Source organism: Rhipicephalus microplus, chromosome 2 (genome assembly GCF_043290135.1).
Source record: "Rhipicephalus microplus isolate Deutch F79 chromosome 2, USDA_Rmic, whole genome shotgun sequence".
Taxonomy (NCBI): Eukaryota; Metazoa; Arthropoda; class Arachnida; order Ixodida; family Ixodidae; genus Rhipicephalus; species Rhipicephalus microplus.
The window spans coordinates 199,352,075-199,367,343 of NC_134701.1; the positions used below are offsets into that span (position 1 = coordinate 199,352,075).

Sequence of the window (15,269 nt, forward strand, 5' to 3'; positions counted from 1 at the left end):
AAGTCGTTTGATGCTGGAACGTGATCTCGATGTTATTGCCATTCAGGAAACAAAAGTTGAAGGGCAAGATCAGACTGACCGAATGGTGTCCCCTTTTAGAGCCCGGTACGATGTGTGTGTGTCTCATGCCGTTGGAATGTCGGCGGGTTGTGCACTGTTCCTTAAAAATTCTATTGGAATAGTTGAGGAGACTGTAACTGTGTCTAGTACTGGGAGATTCATAGTTTGCGATTTTACATATAATAATAAAAAATGGCGAGTTGTCTGTGTTTACGCACCGAACAAAGAAGTTGAACGTAAATTATTGTTTGAGAATTTACAGACTTTTCTTAGCTGTGGCAGGATTGTCATTATGCTCGGCGACTTTAATTGTGTTTGTAACCCTCAGGACAGAGCAAAAAAAGCAGCCATAAAAGACCAAAGTGCAACGCTACTCTGCACTATTGTACAAGATTGTCATCTCGAAGATGTTGGTGATGTGCTCTCTGCAGAAGAGCACTTCACACATTTTCAGAACGAAAGCCATGCGAGGCTAGACAGAGCCTATGTGTCAGTAGAGTTAATGCGAGTATGTTCGAATTATGAAGTAAAAAGTGTGTCTTTCAGTGACCACAGTTTAGTAATGTTCACTATAGGGTATAAACAGAAGAAGACACGCTTTAACTGGGATGTGTGGAAATTAAACGACTTATTATTAAAAGATGAATTGTTCGTTGAAGCTGTGCAGGATTCCATTAACAAAATGTTAGCTGAGCCTCAAGCGAACGTGATTGAAGCCTGGGAGCGTTTTAAGGAGGTGACAAAGATGAAAGCCATAGAAAGATCCGGTGTGTTACATAGAGCCAAAAAGGAAAAAGAAAAAGATTTGCAATGTCAGTTAGACTTCGCATTGAGTCTAGAAAGTAAAATGCCAGGAAAGTACACAAAAGAAATAAGGCAGTTGAAAAACCAATTGGAGGCAATTGACATTGAAAAATATAGAGGGGCGGTGATAAGGGCACGTGCAGAAAAATTATCTCTCGGCGAAACACCAACAAAGCGTGCACTTGGGGATGAAAAAAGATACGCCAAGCGAAATGAAATCAAAGCGATTGCAACTGATAGCGGTATTGTACGTGAAGCGACAGCAATTGAGCAAGTATTTGTCGAATATTTCCGAGGCATACTTGGCCGAAAAGTGAAGGCAGAGGAAGGGTTTGAGGCTCAGTTTCTGCATTTGATACCAAAGCTCTCTGATAACGAGAGAGAGCAGCTGGAGATAGCGATTGAAGTGTCCGAAATAGAAAAGGCTATTGATGACCTAGCGGCTGGCAAAGCACCGGGACCTGATGGATTTGGTGCCGCATTGTACAAGACTTTTAAAGGTGTTATTTCTGTTGCCTTACATCGTGTCTTCACGGAGGCTATAAGATTAAAGGTTCTGCCCGGCTCATTTAAAAAGACGCACGTAATACTCATACCGAAAACTGACGACCCCAAAAAATTATTGTCCGTCAAGTCGTACCGACCAATCAGTTTAGCCAACACAGACTATAAAGTGTTTATGAAGGTTCTTGCAGGCAGGTTGCAAAGGATGATGAAAATACTAGTTGGACCACACCAGACTTGTGGTATAAAAGGACGCACAATAAATACAAATGTTCATGTAGCGAGAAGCGTGCTGGAGAGCTGCGATGTGTTTGGTGGCAAGGTTGCAATGTTGCAATTAGATCTGGAAAAAGCCTTTGACCGTGTAAATCATGATATCCTTTTTTTGATATTAGAATATGTTAATGTAGGGTCTGTCATTTTGGAAGGGGTAAAAATGGCCTATAGAGAGTGCTTTACGAGTATTGTAATTAATGGGCGACTTACTGAAAGCTTTCAAGTGACAAACGGTGTGCGGCAAGGTGATCCCATTTCGGCTTTATTATTTGCAATATATATGGAACCTTTCTGCATGAAGATTATTAGCAATGAAACAATAAAAGGGTATCAGCTAATGAACAGTGAAGTTAAAATGCTAACATATGCTGACGATATCGCCGTGTTTTGTAGCGATAAGGAAAGTGTCAGTGAAGTGATACGTTATGTGGCCTATTTTTGCAAGATGACAGGCAGTGCAGTAAACTGGGACAAATGCCTAGGCTTGTGGCATGGTTCTTGGGAGATCACCCCACAAAACTTTGCAAATATGAACTGGTCACTTGTACCGACGAAGTATCTCGGAGTACCCCTCCAGCATTATAAAAACACGGATGATTACTGGAAAGAGATATGTGAGAGCACTCGTGAGAGGACAAGAAACTGGGGTGGTAGAGAACTTTCTATGTTTTCTAGAGCGACTGCATGCAATTGGTTCATTGTTTGCAAAGTATGGTATGTTCTGCAGTTCCTATTTATGTCAAGAGCAAATGTGCAGAAATTGCATCGAGTCTTAGCTGTGTTTGTTTGGGGGTCGGTTTGGGAGCGTACGAGTCGAACAAACTTATTTCATTCACTAAGAAATGGTGGTTTAGGATTGGCTCACCTCTTCCTCAAGCAAATTGTGTCTAGATATATTTTTTTACGCGACCAATGTAATCCGTTTGTGAGAACATTTCTACAAATTGTACTTTCTAATAAGATTCCTGATTATGTGGTATCAAGTATGCCTGTGAAATGTAACCTACGCGGATATTTAAGAGAAGTTATAATGGCATATGAAATACTGAAAGTGAGATTTTCAATGGAATATTTATCTGTTGTAAAGAGAAAACGTCTTTACAGAGATTTACGTGACGTAATGCTGCCTCAGCCTATCTACAGATCAGTATACCAGGCTGGTGCTGAACGTGACGTATTGAAGAGAGTGAAAATGATGACCGTACGCGCAAGTGCAAAGACATTTTTTTTTCAGCTGCACAGCGGAACATTGCCCGTAAAACCATGGTTACAAGAAAAGGGTTTCTTTGTTCCGTGGTCGATGGACTGCCTTATCTGTAAGAAACCCGAGACTGTCAACCACATTTTTCTTGATTGCTGGGATGCTGTTTTTCTGTGGGACATTCTGCAGCGTACTTTGAAAAAGGACTTGCCTATCACACCACACGGTATTAGATTCTTGGCTGTAGAAAATGAGGATGGTGTGCCTTATGATATGTTTATGTTGCTTGTGCTTCACAGCGTGTGGCGAACTAGAATGGCGGTAAGACACGTAGATAAAGATGCCCGATGTGCGCATGAATACTTCACGGAAAGTATTGTATACATAAGAGACGTGTTATCTTCCAGAGAAGAAAGACCCGAATGGGTGTCGTTGTTGAATGTGTTGGCTACAATGAAGCAGTTTTAAATGAAACCAGTCACAGCCAGGCTGGTGTTTTTTTTAAACTTGTTTAAATGTGATCGTAAATTGTATTTCTTTTGTGCGAAGCCGGCAATAAAGAAAAAAAAAAAAGAAATACTTGTGGTGTAGTGGTTATCACACCCACCTAACATGCGGAAGGCCCCAGGTTCTATCCCTGGCAGGCACAAGAGCACTTCTTCTTTACAGTTTCAATATACGTCATTGAACAAAGGCTCATTCGTGAGAGCGCTGCACAGTTGTGCTTGTGGTGTAGTGATTATCACATCCGCTTCACACACGGAAGGCCCCAGGTTCAATCCCTGGCAGGTACAAGAGCATTTCTTTTTTTTAATTTCAATCTACGTCATTGAACAAAGACTTAATCGTGAGAGCTCTGCACAGCTGTGCTTGTGGTGTAATGGTTATCACATCCGCCTAACACGCGGAAGGCACCAGGTTCGATCTCTGGAAGGCACGAGAGCATTTCTTTTTTTACAGTTTCAATATACGTCATTGAACAAAGACTCATTCATGAGAGGAATGCACAGCTGTGCTTGTGGTGTAGCGGTTATCACATCCGCCTAACACGCGGAAGGCCCCAGGTTCGATCCCTGGCAGGCACAAGAGCACTTCTTTTTTTACAGTTTCAATATACGTCATTGAACAAAGACTCAATCATCAGAGCTCTGCACAGCTGCGCTTGTGGTGTAGTGGTTATCACAACCGCCTAACACGCGGAAGGCCCCAGGTTCGATCCCTGGCAGGCACAAGAGCACTTCTTTTTTTACAGTTTCAATATACTTTATTGAACAAAGACTCATACGTGTCGCTCTGCACAGCTGTGCTTGTGGTGTAGCGGTTATCACATCCGCCTAACACGCGGATGGCCCCAGGTTTGATCCCTGGCAGGCACAAGAGCGTTTCTTTTTTTAGTTTCAATATACGTCATTGAACAAAGAGTCATTCATGAGAGCTCTGCACAGCTGTGCTTGTGGTGTAGTTGTTATCACATCCGCTTCACACGCGGAAGGCCCCAGGTTCGATTCCTGGCAGGCACAGGAGCATGTATTTTTTAATTTCAATATACGTCATTGAACAAAGGCTCATTCATGAGAGCTCCGCACAGTTGTGCTTGTGGTGTAGTGGTTATAACATCCGCTTCACACTCGGAAGGCCCCAGGTTCGATCCCTGGCAGGCACAAGAGCATTTATTTTTTAGTTTCAATATACGTCATTGAACAAAGGCTCATTCGTGAGAGCTCTGCACAGCTGTGCTTGTGGTGAAGTGGTTATCACATCCACCTAATACGCGAAAGACCCCAGGTTCGATCTCTGGCAGGCACAAGAGCACTTCCTTTTTAGAGTTTCAATATACTTCATCGAACCAAGACTCCTTCGTGTCTCTTTGCACAGCTGTTTCGTGTGGTGTAGCGGTTATCACATCCGCCTAACACGCGGAAGGCCCGAGGTTCGATCCCTGGCAGGCACAAGAGCACTTCTTTTTTTACAGTTTCATTATGCTTCATTGATAAAAGACTCATTCGTGTCCCTCTGCACAGCTGTGCTTGTGGTGTAGCGGTTATCTCATCCGCCTAACACGCGGAAGGCTCCAGCCAGGTTCGATCCTGGCAGGCACAAGAGCCCTTCTTTTTTACAGTTTCAATATACGTCATTAAACAAAGGCTCATTCGTGAGAGCTCTGCAAAGCTGTGCTTGTGGTGTAGCGGTTATCACATCCGCCTAACACGCGGAAGGTCCCAGGTTCGATCCCTGGCAGGCACAAGAGCACTTCTTTTTTACAGTTTCAGTATACGTCATTGAACAAAGAGTCATTCATGAGAGCTCTGCACAGCTGTGCTTGTGGTGTAGTTGTTATCACATCCGCTTCACACGCGGAAGGCCCCAGGTTCGATTCCTGGCAGGCACAGGAGCATGTATTTTTTAATTTCAATATACGTCATTGAACAAAGACTCATTCATGAGAGCTCCGCACAGTTGTGCTTGTGGTGTAGTGGTTATCACATCTGCTTCACACGAGGAAAGCCGCAGGTTCGATCCCTGACACGCACAAGAGCATTTATTTTTTAGTTTCAATATACTTCATTGAACAAAGGCTCATTCTTGAGAGCTCTGCACAGCTGTGCTTGTGGTGTAGTGGTTATCACATCCACCTAATACGCGAACGGCCCCAGGTTCGATCTCTGGCAGGCACCAGAGCACTTCCTTTTTACAGTTTCAATATACGTCAATGAACAAAGGTTCATTCGTGAGAGCTCTGCACAGCTGTGCTTGTGGTGTAGCGGTTACCACATCCGCCTAACACGCGGAAGGCCCCAGGTTCGATCCCTGCCATGCGCAAGAGCACCGCTTTTTTACCGTTTCAATATACTTCATTGAACAAAGGTTGATTCGTGAGAGCTCTGCACAGCTGTGCTTGTGGTGTAGCGGTTACCACATCCGCCTAACACGCGGAAGGCCCCAGGTTCGATCCCTGCCATGCACAAGAGCACTTCTTTTTTTACAGTTTCAATATACTTCATTGAACAGACTCCTTCGTGTAACTTTGTACAGCTGTTTCGTGTGATGTAGCGGTTATCACATCCGCCTAACACGCGGAACGCCCGAGGTTCCATCCCTGGCAGGCACAAGAGCACTTCTTTTTTACAGTTTCAATATGCTTCATTGAACAAAGACTCATTCGTGTCCCTCTGCACAGCTGTGCTTGTGGTGTAGCGGTTATCTCATCCGCCTAACACGCGGAAGGCTCCAGCCAGGTTCGATCCTGGCAGGCACAAGAGCACTTCTTTTTTACAGTTTCAATATACGTCATTAAACAAAGGCTCATTCGTGAGAGCTCTGCAAAACTGTGCTTGTGGTGTAGCGGTTATCACATCCGCCTAACACGCGGAAGGTTCCAGGTTGGATCCCTGGCAGGCACAAGAGCACTTCTTTTTTACAGTTTCAGTATACGTCATTGAACAAAGACTCATTCATGAGAGCTCTGCACAGCTGTGCTTGTGGTGTAGTGGTTATGACATCCGCTTAACACGCGGAAGGCCCCAGGTTCGATCCGTGGCAGGCACAAGAGCACTTCCTTTTTTACAGTTTCAAAATGCTTCATTGAACAAAGCCTCATTCGTGAGATCTCTGCGCAGCTGTGCTTGTGGTGTAGTGTTTATCACAACCGCCTTATGCGCGGAAGGCACCAGGTTCGATCCCTGACAGGCACAAGAGCACTTCTGTTTTACAGTTTCAATATACGTCATTGAACAAAGGCTCATTCGTGAGAGCTCTTCAAAGCTGTGCTTGTGGTGTAGCGGTTATCACATCCGCCTAACACGCGGAAGGTCCCAGGTTCGATCCCTGGCAGGCACAAGAGCACTTATTTTTTACAGTTTCAATATACGTCATTGAACAAAGACTCATTCATGAGAGCTCTGCACAGCTGTGTTTGTGGTGTAGAGTTTATCACATCTGCCTTACGCGCGGAAGGCACCAGGTTCGATCCCTGGCAGGCACGAGAGCATTTCTTTTTTTTTACAGTTTCAATATACGTCTTTGAACAAAGACTAATTCTTGAGAGCTCTGCACAGATGTACTTGTGGTGTAGTGGTTATCACACCCACCTAACATGCGGAAGGCCCCAGGTTCTATCCCTGGCAGGCACAAGAGCACTTCTTCTTTACAGTTTCAATATACGTCATTGAACAAAGGCTCATTCGTGAGAGCGCTGCACAGTTGTGCTTGTGGTGTAGTGATTATCACATCCGCTTCACACACGGAAGGCCCCAGGTTCAATCCCTGGCAGGTACAAGAGCATTTCTTTTTTTTAATTTCAATCTACGTCATTGAACAAAGACTTAATCGTGAGAGCTCTGCACAGCTGTGCTTGTGGTGTAATGGTTATCACATCCGCCTAACACGCGGAAGGCACCAGGTTCGATCTCTGGCAGGCACGAGAGCATTTCTTTTTTTACAGTTTCAATATACGTCATTGAACAAAGACTCATTCATGAGAGGAATGCACAGCTGTGCTTGTGGTGTAGCGGTTATCACATCCGCCTAACACGCGGAAGGCCCCAGGTTCGATCCCTGGCAGGCACAAGAGCACTTCTTTTTTTACAGTTTCAATATACGTCATTGAACAAAGACTCAATCATCAGAGCTCTGCACAGCTGCGCTTGTGGTGTAGTGGTTATCACAACCGCCTAACACGCGGAAGGCTCCAGGTTCGATCCCTGGCAGGCACAAGAGCACTTCTTTTTTTACAGTTTCAATATACTTTATTGAACAAAGACTCATACGTGTCGCTCTGCACAGCTGTGCTTGTGGTGTAGCGGTTATCACATCCGCCTAACACGCGGATGGCCCCAGGTTTGATCCCTGGCAGGCACAAGAGCGTTTCTTTTTTTAGTTTCAATATACGTCATTGAACAAAGAGTCATTCATGAGAGCTCTGCACAGCTGTGCTTGCGGTGTAGTTGTTATCACATCCGCTTCACACGCGGAAGGCCCCAGGTTCGATTCCTGGCAGGCACAGGAGCATGTATTTTTTAATTTCAATATACGTCATTGAACAAAGGCTCATTCATGAGAGCTCCGCACAGTTGTGCTTGTGGTGTAGTGGTTATAACATCCGCTTCACACTCGGAAGGCCCCAGGTTCGATCCCTGGCAGGCACAAGAGCATTTATTTTTTAGTTTCAATATACGTCATTGAACAAAGGCTCATTCGTGAGAGCTCTGCACAGCTGTGCTTGTGGTGAAGTGGTTATCACATCCACCTAATACGCGAAAGGCCCCAGGTTCGATCTCTGGCAGGCACAAGAGCACTTCCTTTTTAGAGTTTCAATATACGTCAATGAACAAAGGTTCATTCGTGAGAGCTCTGCACAGCTGAGCTTGTGGTGTAGCGGTTATCACATCCGCCTAACACGCGGAAGGCCCCAGGTTCGATTCCTGGCAGGCACAAGAGCACTTCTTTTTTTTACAGTTTCAATATACGTCATTGAACAAAGACTCAATCGTGAGAGCTCTGCACAGCTGTGCTTGTGGTGTAGTGGTTATCACATCCGCTTCACACACGGAAGGCCCCAGGTTCAATCCCTGGCAGGCACAAGAGCATTTCTTTTTTTTAATTTCAATATACGTCATTGAACAAAGACTTAATCGTGAGAACTCTGCACAGCTGTGCTTGTGGTGCAATGGTTATCACATCCGCCTAACACGTGGAAGGCCCCAGGTTCGATCCCTGGCAGGCACAAGAGCGTTTCCTTTTTAGTTTCAATATACATCATTGAACAAAGACTCATTCATGAGATCTCTGCACAGCTGTGCTTGTGGTGTAGTGGTTATCACATCCGCTTCACACGCGGAAGGCCCCAGGTTCGATTCCTGGCAGGCACAAGAGCACTTCTTTTTTTACAGTTTCAATATACGTCATTGAACAAACGCTCATTTGTGAGACCTCTGCACAGCTGTGCTTGTGGTGTAGCGGTTGTCACATCCGCCTAACACGCGGAAGGCCCCAGGTTCGATCCCTGGCAGGCACAAGAGCACTTCTTTTTTTACAGTTTCAATATACTTCATTGAACAAAGACTCCTTCGTGTCACTTTGCACAGCTGTTTCGTGTGGTGTAGCGGTTATCACATCCGCCTAACACGCGGAAGGCCCGAGGTTCGATCCCTGTCAGGCACAAGAGCACTTCTTTTTTTACAGTTTCAATATGCTTCATTGAACAAAGACTCATTCGTGTCCCTCAGCACAGCTGTGCTTGTGGTGTAGCGGTTATCTCATCCGCCTAACACGCGGAAGGCTCCAGCCAGGTTCGCTCCCTGGCAGGCACAAGAGCACTTCTTTTTTACAGTTTCAATATACGTTATTGAACAAAGGCTCATTCGTGAGAGTTTTCAAAGCTGTGCTTTTGGTGTAGCGGTTATCACATCCGCCTAACACGCGGAAGGTCCCAGGTTCGATCCCTGGCAGGCACAAGAGCACTTCTTTTTTACAGTTTCAGTATACGTCATTGAACAAAGACTCATTCATGAGAGCTCTGCACAGCTGTGCTTGTGGTGTAGTGGTTATCACATCCGCCTAACACGCGGAAGGCACCAGGTTCGATCTCTGGCAGGCACGAGAGCATTTCTTTTTTTACAGTTTCAATATACGTCATTGAACAAAGACTCATTCATGAGAGGAATGCACAGCTGTGCTTGTGGTGTAGCGGTTATCACATCCGCCTAACACGCGGCAGGCCCCAGGTTCGATCCCTGGCAGGCACAAGAGCACTTCTTTTTTTACAGTTTCAATATACGTCATTGAACAAAGACTCAATCATGAGAGCTCTGCACAGCTGCGCTTGTGGTGTAGTGGTTATCACAACCGCCTAACACGCGGAATGCCCCAGGTTCGATCCCTGGCAGGCACAAGAGCACTTCTTTTTTACAGTTTCAATATACTTTATTGAACAAAGACTCATACGTGTCGCTCTGCACAGCTGTGCTTGTGGTGTGGCGGTTATCACATCCGCCTAACACGCGGATGGCCCCAGGTTTGATCCCTGGCAGGCACAAGAGCGTTTCTTTTTTTAGTTTCAATATACGTCATTGAACAAAGAGTCATTCATGAGAGCTCTGCACAGCTGTGCTTGTGGTGTAGTTGTTATCACATCCGCTTCACACGCGGAAGGCCCCAGGTTCGATTCCTGGCAGGCACAGGAGCATGTATTTTTTAATTTCAATATACGTCATTGAACAAAGGCTCATTCATGAGAGCTCCGCACAGTTGTGCTTGTGGTGTAGTGGTTATCACATCCGCTTAACACGCGGAAGGCCCCAGGTTCGATCCGTGGCAGGCACAAGAGCACTTCCTTTTTTACAGTTTCAAAATGCTTCATTGAACAAAGCCTCATTCGTGAGATCTCTGCACAGCTGTGCTTGTGGTGTAGTGTTTATCACACCCGCCATGCGCGGAAAGCACCAGGTTCGATCCCTGACAGGCAAAAGAGCACTTCTGTTTTACAGTTTCAATATACGTCATTGAACAAAGGCTCATTCGTGAGAGCTCTTCAAAGCTGTGCTTGTGGTGTAGCGGTTATCACATCCGCCTAACACGCGGAAGGTCCCAGGTTCGATCCCTGGCAGGCACAAGAGCACTTCTTTTTTACAGTTTCAATATACGTCATTGAACAAAGACTCATTCATGAGAGCTCTGCACAGCTGTGTTTGTGGTGTAGAGTTTATCACATCTGCCTTACGCGCGGAAGGCACCAGGTTCGATCCCTGGCAGGCACGAGAGCATTTCTTTTTTTTACAGTTTCAATATACGTCTTTGAACAAAGACTAATTCTTGAGAGCTCTGCACAGCTGTACCTGTGGTGTAGTGGTTATCACATCCGCTTCACACGCGGAAGGCCGCAGGTTCGATGCCTGACAGGCACAGGAGCATTTATTTTTTAATTTCAATATACGTCATTGAACAAAGACTCAATCATGAGAGCTCTGCACAGCTGTGCTTGTGGTGTAGTGGTTATCACATCCGCCTTATACGCGGAAGGCCCCAGGTTGGATCCCTGGCATGCACAAGAGCACTTCATTTTTACAGTTTCAATATACGTCATTGAACAAAGGCTCATTTGTGAGACCTCTGCACAGCTGTGCTTGTGGTGTAGCGGTTGTCACATCCACCCAACACGCGGAAGGCCCCAGGTCCGATCCCTGGCAGGCACAAGAGCACTTCTTTTTTTACAGTTTCAATATACTTCATCGAACAAAGACTCCTTCGTGTCTCTTTGCACAGCTGTTTCGTGTGGTGTAGCGGTTATCACATCCGCCTAACACGCGGAAGGCCCGAGGTTCGATCCCTGGCAGGCACAAGAGCACTTCTTTTTTTACAGTTTCATTATGCTTCATTGATAAAAGACTCATTCGTGTCCCTCTGCACAGCTGTGCTTGTGGTGTAGCGGTTATCTCATCCGCCTAACACGCGGAAGGCTCCAGCCAGGTTCGATCCTGGCAGGCACAAGAGCACTTCTTTTTTACAGTTTCAATATACGTCATTAAACAAAGGCTCATTCGTGAGAGCTCTGCAAAGCTGTGCTTGTGGTGTAGCGGTTGTCACATCCGCCTAACACGCGGAAGGTCCCAGGTTCGATCCCTGGCAGGCACAAGAGCACTTCTTTTTTACAGTTTCAGTATACGTCATTGAACAAAGACTCATTTATGAGAGCTCTGCACAGCTGTGCTTGTGGTGTAGTGGTTATCACATCCGCTTAACACGCGGAAGGCCCCAGGTTCGATCCGTGGCAGGCACAAGAGCACTTCCTTTTTTACAGTTTCAAAATGCTTCATTGAACAAAGCCTCATTCGTGAGATCTCTGCACAGCTGTGCTTGTGGTGTAGTGTTTATCACACCCGCCTTATGCGCGGAAAGCACCAGGTTCGATCCCTGACACGCAAAAGAGCACTTCTGTTTTACAGTTTCAATATACGTCATTGAACAAAGGCTCATTCGTGAGAGCTCTTCAAAGCTGTGCTTGTGGTGTAGCGGTTATCACATCCGCGTAACACGCGGAAGGTCCCAGGTTCGATCCCTGGCAGGCACAAGAGCACTTCTTTTTTACAGTTTCAATATACGTCATTGAACAAAGACTCATTCATGAGAGCTCTGCACAGGTGTGTTTGTGGTGTAGAGTTTATCACATCTGCCTTACGCGCGGAAGGCACCAGGTTCGATCCCTGGCAGGCACGAGAGCATTTCTTTTTTTTACAGTTTCAATATACGTCTTTGAACAAAGACTAATTCTTGAGAGCTCTGCACAGCTGTACTTGTGGTGTAGTGGTTATCACACCCACTTAAAACGCGGAAGGCCCCAGGTTCGATCCCTGGCGGGCACAAGAGCACTTCTTTTTTACAGTTTCAATATAGGTCATTGAACAAAGACTCATTCAAGAGAGCTCTGCACAGCTGTGTTTGTGGTGTAGAGTTTATCACATCTGCCTTACGCGCGGAAGGCACCAGGTTCGATCCCTGGCAGGCACGAGAGCATTTCTTTTTTTACAGTTTCAATATACGTCTTTGAACAAAGACTAATTCTTGAGAGCTCTGCACAGCTGTACTTGTGGTGTAGTGGTTATCACATCCACTTCACACGCGGAAGGCCCCAGGTTACATCCCTGGCAGGCACAACAGCATTTCTTTTTTTTTAATTTCAATATACGTTATTGAACAAAGACTCAATCGTGAGAGCTCTGCACAGCTGTGCTTGTGGTGTAGTGGTTATCACATCCGCCTAACACGCGGAAGGCCCCAGGTTCGATCCCTGGCAGGCACAAGAGCGTTTCTTTTTTTACAGTTTCAATATACTTTATTGAACAAAGACTCATACGTGTCGCTCTGCACAGCTGTGCTTGTGGTGTAGCGGTTATCACATCCGCCTAACACGCGGACGGCCCCAGGTTTGATCCCTGGCAGGCACAAGAGCACTTCTTTTTTTACTGTTTCAATATACGTCATTGAACAAAGACTCAATCGTGAGAGCTCTGCACAGCTGTGCTTGTGGTGTAGTGGTTATCACATCCACTTCACACGCGGAAGGCCCCAGGTTCGATCCCTGGCAGGCACAAGAGCACTTCTTTTTTTACAGTTTCAATATACTTTATTGAACAAAGACTCATACGTGTCGCTCTGCACAGCTGTGCTTGTGGTGTAGCGGTTATCACATCCGCCTAACACGCGGACGGCCCCAGGTTTGATCCCTGGCAGGCACAAGAGCACTTCTTTTTTTACTGTTTCAATATACGTCATTGAACAAAGACTCAATCGTGAGAGCTCTGCACAGCTGTGCTTGTGGTGTAGTGGTTATCACATCCACTTCACACGCGGAAGGCCCCAGGTTACATCCCTGGCAGGCACAACAGCATTTCTTTTTTTTAATTTCAATATACGTTATTGAACAAAGACTCAATCGTGAGAGCTCTGCACAGCTGTGCTTGTGGTGTAGTGGTTATCACATCCGCCTAACACGCGGAAGGCCCCAGGTTCGATCCCTGGCAGGCACAAGAGCGTTTCTTTTTTTAGTTTCAATGTACGTCATTGAACAAAGAGTCATTCATGAGAGCTCTGCACAGCTGTGCTTGTGGTGTAGTTGTTATCACATCCGCTTCACACGTGGAATGCCCCAGGTTCGATTCCTGGCAGGCACAGGAGCATGTATTTTTTAATTTCAATATACGTCATTGAACAAAGACTCATTCATGAGAGCTCCGCACAGTTGTGCTTGTGGTGTAGTGGTTATCACATCTGCTTCATACGAGCAAGGCCGCAGGTTCGATCCCTGACACGCACAAGAGCATTTATTTTTTAGTTTCAATATACTTCATTGAACAAAGGCTCATTCTTGAGAGCTCTGCACAGCTGTGCTTGTGGTGTAGTGGTTATCACATCCACCTAATACGCGAAAGGCCCCAGGTTCGATCTCTGGCAGGCACCAGAGCACTTCCTTTTTACAGTTTCAATATACGTCAATGAACAAAGGTTCATTCGTGAGAGCTCAGCACAGCTGTGCTTGTGGTGTGGTGGTTACCACATCCGCCTAACACGCGGAAGGCCCCAGGTTCGATCCCTGCCATGCACAAGAGCACCTCTTTTTTACCGTTTCAATATACTTCATTGAACAAAGACTCATTCATGAGAGCTCTGCACAGCTGTGCTTGTGGTGTAGTGGTTATCACATCCGCTCCACACCCGGAAGGCCCAGGGTTCAATCCCTGGCAGACACAAGAGAATTTCTTTTTTTACACTTTCAATATACGTCATTGAACAAAGACGCATTCGTCAGAGCGCTGCACAGCTGTGCTTGTGGTGAAGCAGTTATCACATCCGCCTAACACGCGGACGCTCCCAGGTTTGATCCCTGGCAGGCACGAGAGCATTTCTTTTTTTACAGTTTCAATATACGTCATTGAACAAAGACTCATTCATGAGAGCACTGCACAGCTGTGCTTGTGGTGTAGCGGTTATCACATCCGCCTAACACGCGGAAGGCCCCAGGTTCGATCCCTGGCAGGCACAAGAGCACTTCTTTTTTTACAGTTTCAATATACGTCAATGAACAAAGACTCATTCATGAGAGCTCCGCACAGTTGTGCTTGTGGTGTAGTGGTTATCACATCTGCTTCACACGCGGAAGGCCGCAGGTTCGATCCCTGACACGCACAAGAGCATTTATTTTTTAGTTTCAATATACTTCATTGAACAAAGGCTCATTCTTGAGAGCTCTGCGCGGCTGTGCTTGTGGTGTAGTGGTTATCACATCCACCTAATACGCGAAAGGCCCCAGGTTCGATCTCTGGCAGGCACAAGAGCACTTCCTTTTTACAGTTTCAATATACGTCAATGAACAAAGGTTCATTCGTGAGAGCTCTGCACAGCTGTGCTTGTGGTGTAGCGGTTATCACATCCGCCTAACACGCGGAAGGCCCCAGCCAGGTTCGATCCATGGCAGGCCCAAGAGCACTTCTTTTTTACAGTTTCAATATACGTCATTGAACAAAGGCTCATTCGTGAGAGCTCTACAAAGCTGTGCTTGTGGTGTAGCGGTTATCACATCCGCCTAACACGCGGAAGGTCCGAGTTCGATCCCTGGCAGGCACAAGAGCACTTCTTTTTTACAGTTTCAGTATACGTCATTGAACAAAGACTCATTCATGAGAGCTCTGCACAGATGTGCTTGTGGTGTAGTGGTTATCACATCCGCTTAACACGCGGAAGGCCCCAGGTTCGATCCGTGGCAGGCACAAGACCACTTCCTTTTTTACAGTTTCAATATGCTTCATTGAACAAAGCCTCATTCGTGAGAGCTCTGCGCAGCTGTGCTTGTGGTGTAGTGTTTATCACACCCGCCTTATGCGCGGAAGGCACCAGGTTCGATCCCTGGCAGACCAGAGTGCATTTCTTTTTTTAA

General features: G+C 46.0%; 1 protein-coding gene and 52 non-coding genes across 53 annotated transcripts; all 53 read left to right on the plus strand.

Moving 5' to 3' along the window:
• Nucleotides 1-2,305: 2,305 nt before the first annotated feature.
• Nucleotides 2,306-3,313, plus strand: LOC142786906 (uncharacterized). Its single transcript, XM_075884596.1, has one exon. The coding sequence runs from the start codon at nucleotides 2,309-2,311 to the stop codon at nucleotides 3,311-3,313; it is 1,005 nt and encodes a 334-aa protein (XP_075740711.1). The 5' UTR covers nucleotides 2,306-2,308.
• Nucleotides 3,314-3,566: 253 nt separating this feature from the next.
• On the plus strand, nucleotides 3,567-3,639 carry TRNAV-CAC (transfer RNA valine (anticodon CAC)). The gene has a single exon. It is a non-coding gene; the product is annotated as a tRNA-Val (tRNA).
• Nucleotides 3,640-3,857: 218 nt separating this feature from the next.
• On the plus strand, nucleotides 3,858-3,930 carry TRNAV-AAC (transfer RNA valine (anticodon AAC)). Its single transcript has one exon. It is a non-coding gene; the product is annotated as a tRNA-Val (tRNA).
• A 73-nt stretch (nucleotides 3,931-4,003) lies between these two features.
• On the plus strand, nucleotides 4,004-4,076 carry TRNAV-AAC (transfer RNA valine (anticodon AAC)). The gene has a single exon. It is a non-coding gene; the product is annotated as a tRNA-Val (tRNA).
• A 72-nt stretch (nucleotides 4,077-4,148) lies between these two features.
• On the plus strand, nucleotides 4,149-4,221 carry TRNAV-AAC (transfer RNA valine (anticodon AAC)). The gene has a single exon. It is a non-coding gene; the product is annotated as a tRNA-Val (tRNA).
• Nucleotides 4,222-4,292: 71 nt separating this feature from the next.
• TRNAV-CAC (transfer RNA valine (anticodon CAC)) lies at nucleotides 4,293-4,365 on the plus strand. The gene has a single exon. It is a non-coding gene; the product is annotated as a tRNA-Val (tRNA).
• A 70-nt stretch (nucleotides 4,366-4,435) lies between these two features.
• Nucleotides 4,436-4,508, plus strand: TRNAV-CAC (transfer RNA valine (anticodon CAC)). The gene has a single exon. It is a non-coding gene; the product is annotated as a tRNA-Val (tRNA).
• Nucleotides 4,509-5,016: 508 nt separating this feature from the next.
• On the plus strand, nucleotides 5,017-5,089 carry TRNAV-AAC (transfer RNA valine (anticodon AAC)). The gene has a single exon. It is a non-coding gene; the product is annotated as a tRNA-Val (tRNA).
• A 72-nt stretch (nucleotides 5,090-5,161) lies between these two features.
• TRNAV-CAC (transfer RNA valine (anticodon CAC)) lies at nucleotides 5,162-5,234 on the plus strand. Its single transcript has one exon. It is a non-coding gene; the product is annotated as a tRNA-Val (tRNA).
• Nucleotides 5,235-5,592: 358 nt separating this feature from the next.
• TRNAV-AAC (transfer RNA valine (anticodon AAC)) lies at nucleotides 5,593-5,665 on the plus strand. Its single transcript has one exon. It is a non-coding gene; the product is annotated as a tRNA-Val (tRNA).
• A 72-nt stretch (nucleotides 5,666-5,737) lies between these two features.
• Nucleotides 5,738-5,810, plus strand: TRNAV-AAC (transfer RNA valine (anticodon AAC)). Its single transcript has one exon. It is a non-coding gene; the product is annotated as a tRNA-Val (tRNA).
• A 363-nt stretch (nucleotides 5,811-6,173) lies between these two features.
• On the plus strand, nucleotides 6,174-6,246 carry TRNAV-AAC (transfer RNA valine (anticodon AAC)). Its single transcript has one exon. It is a non-coding gene; the product is annotated as a tRNA-Val (tRNA).
• Nucleotides 6,247-6,318: 72 nt separating this feature from the next.
• On the plus strand, nucleotides 6,319-6,391 carry TRNAV-AAC (transfer RNA valine (anticodon AAC)). Its single transcript has one exon. It is a non-coding gene; the product is annotated as a tRNA-Val (tRNA).
• A 218-nt stretch (nucleotides 6,392-6,609) lies between these two features.
• Nucleotides 6,610-6,682, plus strand: TRNAV-AAC (transfer RNA valine (anticodon AAC)). Its single transcript has one exon. It is a non-coding gene; the product is annotated as a tRNA-Val (tRNA).
• A 365-nt stretch (nucleotides 6,683-7,047) lies between these two features.
• On the plus strand, nucleotides 7,048-7,120 carry TRNAV-CAC (transfer RNA valine (anticodon CAC)). The gene has a single exon. It is a non-coding gene; the product is annotated as a tRNA-Val (tRNA).
• A 72-nt stretch (nucleotides 7,121-7,192) lies between these two features.
• TRNAV-AAC (transfer RNA valine (anticodon AAC)) lies at nucleotides 7,193-7,265 on the plus strand. Its single transcript has one exon. It is a non-coding gene; the product is annotated as a tRNA-Val (tRNA).
• A 73-nt stretch (nucleotides 7,266-7,338) lies between these two features.
• On the plus strand, nucleotides 7,339-7,411 carry TRNAV-AAC (transfer RNA valine (anticodon AAC)). Its single transcript has one exon. It is a non-coding gene; the product is annotated as a tRNA-Val (tRNA).
• A 73-nt stretch (nucleotides 7,412-7,484) lies between these two features.
• TRNAV-AAC (transfer RNA valine (anticodon AAC)) lies at nucleotides 7,485-7,557 on the plus strand. The gene has a single exon. It is a non-coding gene; the product is annotated as a tRNA-Val (tRNA).
• A 72-nt stretch (nucleotides 7,558-7,629) lies between these two features.
• Nucleotides 7,630-7,702, plus strand: TRNAV-AAC (transfer RNA valine (anticodon AAC)). The gene has a single exon. It is a non-coding gene; the product is annotated as a tRNA-Val (tRNA).
• Nucleotides 7,703-7,773: 71 nt separating this feature from the next.
• On the plus strand, nucleotides 7,774-7,846 carry TRNAV-CAC (transfer RNA valine (anticodon CAC)). Its single transcript has one exon. It is a non-coding gene; the product is annotated as a tRNA-Val (tRNA).
• A 70-nt stretch (nucleotides 7,847-7,916) lies between these two features.
• On the plus strand, nucleotides 7,917-7,989 carry TRNAV-CAC (transfer RNA valine (anticodon CAC)). The gene has a single exon. It is a non-coding gene; the product is annotated as a tRNA-Val (tRNA).
• Nucleotides 7,990-8,204: 215 nt separating this feature from the next.
• On the plus strand, nucleotides 8,205-8,277 carry TRNAV-AAC (transfer RNA valine (anticodon AAC)). The gene has a single exon. It is a non-coding gene; the product is annotated as a tRNA-Val (tRNA).
• Nucleotides 8,278-8,351: 74 nt separating this feature from the next.
• TRNAV-CAC (transfer RNA valine (anticodon CAC)) lies at nucleotides 8,352-8,424 on the plus strand. Its single transcript has one exon. It is a non-coding gene; the product is annotated as a tRNA-Val (tRNA).
• Nucleotides 8,425-8,496: 72 nt separating this feature from the next.
• Nucleotides 8,497-8,569, plus strand: TRNAV-AAC (transfer RNA valine (anticodon AAC)). The gene has a single exon. It is a non-coding gene; the product is annotated as a tRNA-Val (tRNA).
• Nucleotides 8,570-8,639: 70 nt separating this feature from the next.
• Nucleotides 8,640-8,712, plus strand: TRNAV-CAC (transfer RNA valine (anticodon CAC)). Its single transcript has one exon. It is a non-coding gene; the product is annotated as a tRNA-Val (tRNA).
• Nucleotides 8,713-8,785: 73 nt separating this feature from the next.
• Nucleotides 8,786-8,858, plus strand: TRNAV-AAC (transfer RNA valine (anticodon AAC)). Its single transcript has one exon. It is a non-coding gene; the product is annotated as a tRNA-Val (tRNA).
• A 366-nt stretch (nucleotides 8,859-9,224) lies between these two features.
• TRNAV-AAC (transfer RNA valine (anticodon AAC)) lies at nucleotides 9,225-9,297 on the plus strand. Its single transcript has one exon. It is a non-coding gene; the product is annotated as a tRNA-Val (tRNA).
• A 72-nt stretch (nucleotides 9,298-9,369) lies between these two features.
• On the plus strand, nucleotides 9,370-9,442 carry TRNAV-AAC (transfer RNA valine (anticodon AAC)). The gene has a single exon. It is a non-coding gene; the product is annotated as a tRNA-Val (tRNA).
• A 73-nt stretch (nucleotides 9,443-9,515) lies between these two features.
• On the plus strand, nucleotides 9,516-9,588 carry TRNAV-AAC (transfer RNA valine (anticodon AAC)). The gene has a single exon. It is a non-coding gene; the product is annotated as a tRNA-Val (tRNA).
• A 73-nt stretch (nucleotides 9,589-9,661) lies between these two features.
• TRNAV-AAC (transfer RNA valine (anticodon AAC)) lies at nucleotides 9,662-9,734 on the plus strand. Its single transcript has one exon. It is a non-coding gene; the product is annotated as a tRNA-Val (tRNA).
• A 71-nt stretch (nucleotides 9,735-9,805) lies between these two features.
• On the plus strand, nucleotides 9,806-9,878 carry TRNAV-AAC (transfer RNA valine (anticodon AAC)). Its single transcript has one exon. It is a non-coding gene; the product is annotated as a tRNA-Val (tRNA).
• Nucleotides 9,879-9,949: 71 nt separating this feature from the next.
• Nucleotides 9,950-10,022, plus strand: TRNAV-CAC (transfer RNA valine (anticodon CAC)). The gene has a single exon. It is a non-coding gene; the product is annotated as a tRNA-Val (tRNA).
• Nucleotides 10,023-10,092: 70 nt separating this feature from the next.
• TRNAV-AAC (transfer RNA valine (anticodon AAC)) lies at nucleotides 10,093-10,165 on the plus strand. Its single transcript has one exon. It is a non-coding gene; the product is annotated as a tRNA-Val (tRNA).
• Nucleotides 10,166-10,381: 216 nt separating this feature from the next.
• Nucleotides 10,382-10,454, plus strand: TRNAV-AAC (transfer RNA valine (anticodon AAC)). The gene has a single exon. It is a non-coding gene; the product is annotated as a tRNA-Val (tRNA).
• A 219-nt stretch (nucleotides 10,455-10,673) lies between these two features.
• TRNAV-CAC (transfer RNA valine (anticodon CAC)) lies at nucleotides 10,674-10,746 on the plus strand. Its single transcript has one exon. It is a non-coding gene; the product is annotated as a tRNA-Val (tRNA).
• A 70-nt stretch (nucleotides 10,747-10,816) lies between these two features.
• TRNAI-UAU (transfer RNA isoleucine (anticodon UAU)) lies at nucleotides 10,817-10,889 on the plus strand. Its single transcript has one exon. It is a non-coding gene; the product is annotated as a tRNA-Ile (tRNA).
• A 511-nt stretch (nucleotides 10,890-11,400) lies between these two features.
• On the plus strand, nucleotides 11,401-11,473 carry TRNAV-AAC (transfer RNA valine (anticodon AAC)). Its single transcript has one exon. It is a non-coding gene; the product is annotated as a tRNA-Val (tRNA).
• Nucleotides 11,474-11,545: 72 nt separating this feature from the next.
• TRNAV-AAC (transfer RNA valine (anticodon AAC)) lies at nucleotides 11,546-11,618 on the plus strand. Its single transcript has one exon. It is a non-coding gene; the product is annotated as a tRNA-Val (tRNA).
• Nucleotides 11,619-11,836: 218 nt separating this feature from the next.
• TRNAV-AAC (transfer RNA valine (anticodon AAC)) lies at nucleotides 11,837-11,909 on the plus strand. The gene has a single exon. It is a non-coding gene; the product is annotated as a tRNA-Val (tRNA).
• A 219-nt stretch (nucleotides 11,910-12,128) lies between these two features.
• TRNAF-AAA (transfer RNA phenylalanine (anticodon AAA)) lies at nucleotides 12,129-12,201 on the plus strand. Its single transcript has one exon. It is a non-coding gene; the product is annotated as a tRNA-Phe (tRNA).
• Nucleotides 12,202-12,565: 364 nt separating this feature from the next.
• On the plus strand, nucleotides 12,566-12,638 carry TRNAV-AAC (transfer RNA valine (anticodon AAC)). The gene has a single exon. It is a non-coding gene; the product is annotated as a tRNA-Val (tRNA).
• Nucleotides 12,639-12,710: 72 nt separating this feature from the next.
• TRNAV-AAC (transfer RNA valine (anticodon AAC)) lies at nucleotides 12,711-12,783 on the plus strand. Its single transcript has one exon. It is a non-coding gene; the product is annotated as a tRNA-Val (tRNA).
• Nucleotides 12,784-12,856: 73 nt separating this feature from the next.
• On the plus strand, nucleotides 12,857-12,929 carry TRNAV-CAC (transfer RNA valine (anticodon CAC)). Its single transcript has one exon. It is a non-coding gene; the product is annotated as a tRNA-Val (tRNA).
• A 72-nt stretch (nucleotides 12,930-13,001) lies between these two features.
• Nucleotides 13,002-13,074, plus strand: TRNAV-AAC (transfer RNA valine (anticodon AAC)). The gene has a single exon. It is a non-coding gene; the product is annotated as a tRNA-Val (tRNA).
• A 73-nt stretch (nucleotides 13,075-13,147) lies between these two features.
• TRNAV-CAC (transfer RNA valine (anticodon CAC)) lies at nucleotides 13,148-13,220 on the plus strand. Its single transcript has one exon. It is a non-coding gene; the product is annotated as a tRNA-Val (tRNA).
• A 72-nt stretch (nucleotides 13,221-13,292) lies between these two features.
• Nucleotides 13,293-13,365, plus strand: TRNAV-AAC (transfer RNA valine (anticodon AAC)). The gene has a single exon. It is a non-coding gene; the product is annotated as a tRNA-Val (tRNA).
• Nucleotides 13,366-13,436: 71 nt separating this feature from the next.
• Nucleotides 13,437-13,509, plus strand: TRNAV-CAC (transfer RNA valine (anticodon CAC)). The gene has a single exon. It is a non-coding gene; the product is annotated as a tRNA-Val (tRNA).
• A 358-nt stretch (nucleotides 13,510-13,867) lies between these two features.
• On the plus strand, nucleotides 13,868-13,940 carry TRNAV-AAC (transfer RNA valine (anticodon AAC)). The gene has a single exon. It is a non-coding gene; the product is annotated as a tRNA-Val (tRNA).
• Nucleotides 13,941-14,304: 364 nt separating this feature from the next.
• TRNAV-AAC (transfer RNA valine (anticodon AAC)) lies at nucleotides 14,305-14,377 on the plus strand. The gene has a single exon. It is a non-coding gene; the product is annotated as a tRNA-Val (tRNA).
• A 73-nt stretch (nucleotides 14,378-14,450) lies between these two features.
• On the plus strand, nucleotides 14,451-14,523 carry TRNAV-CAC (transfer RNA valine (anticodon CAC)). Its single transcript has one exon. It is a non-coding gene; the product is annotated as a tRNA-Val (tRNA).
• Nucleotides 14,524-14,593: 70 nt separating this feature from the next.
• On the plus strand, nucleotides 14,594-14,666 carry TRNAI-AAU (transfer RNA isoleucine (anticodon AAU)). Its single transcript has one exon. It is a non-coding gene; the product is annotated as a tRNA-Ile (tRNA).
• Nucleotides 14,667-14,887: 221 nt separating this feature from the next.
• On the plus strand, nucleotides 14,888-14,959 carry TRNAV-AAC (transfer RNA valine (anticodon AAC)). The gene has a single exon. It is a non-coding gene; the product is annotated as a tRNA-Val (tRNA).
• A 72-nt stretch (nucleotides 14,960-15,031) lies between these two features.
• On the plus strand, nucleotides 15,032-15,104 carry TRNAV-AAC (transfer RNA valine (anticodon AAC)). Its single transcript has one exon. It is a non-coding gene; the product is annotated as a tRNA-Val (tRNA).
• The last annotated feature ends 165 nt before the right edge of the window (nucleotides 15,105-15,269 follow it).

Coding starts and splice junctions, on each gene's coding strand:
- LOC142786906 (XM_075884596.1), top strand. CDS start 2,309: ATGTTTTCTAGAGCGACTGCATGCAATTGGTTCATTGTTTGCAAAGTA.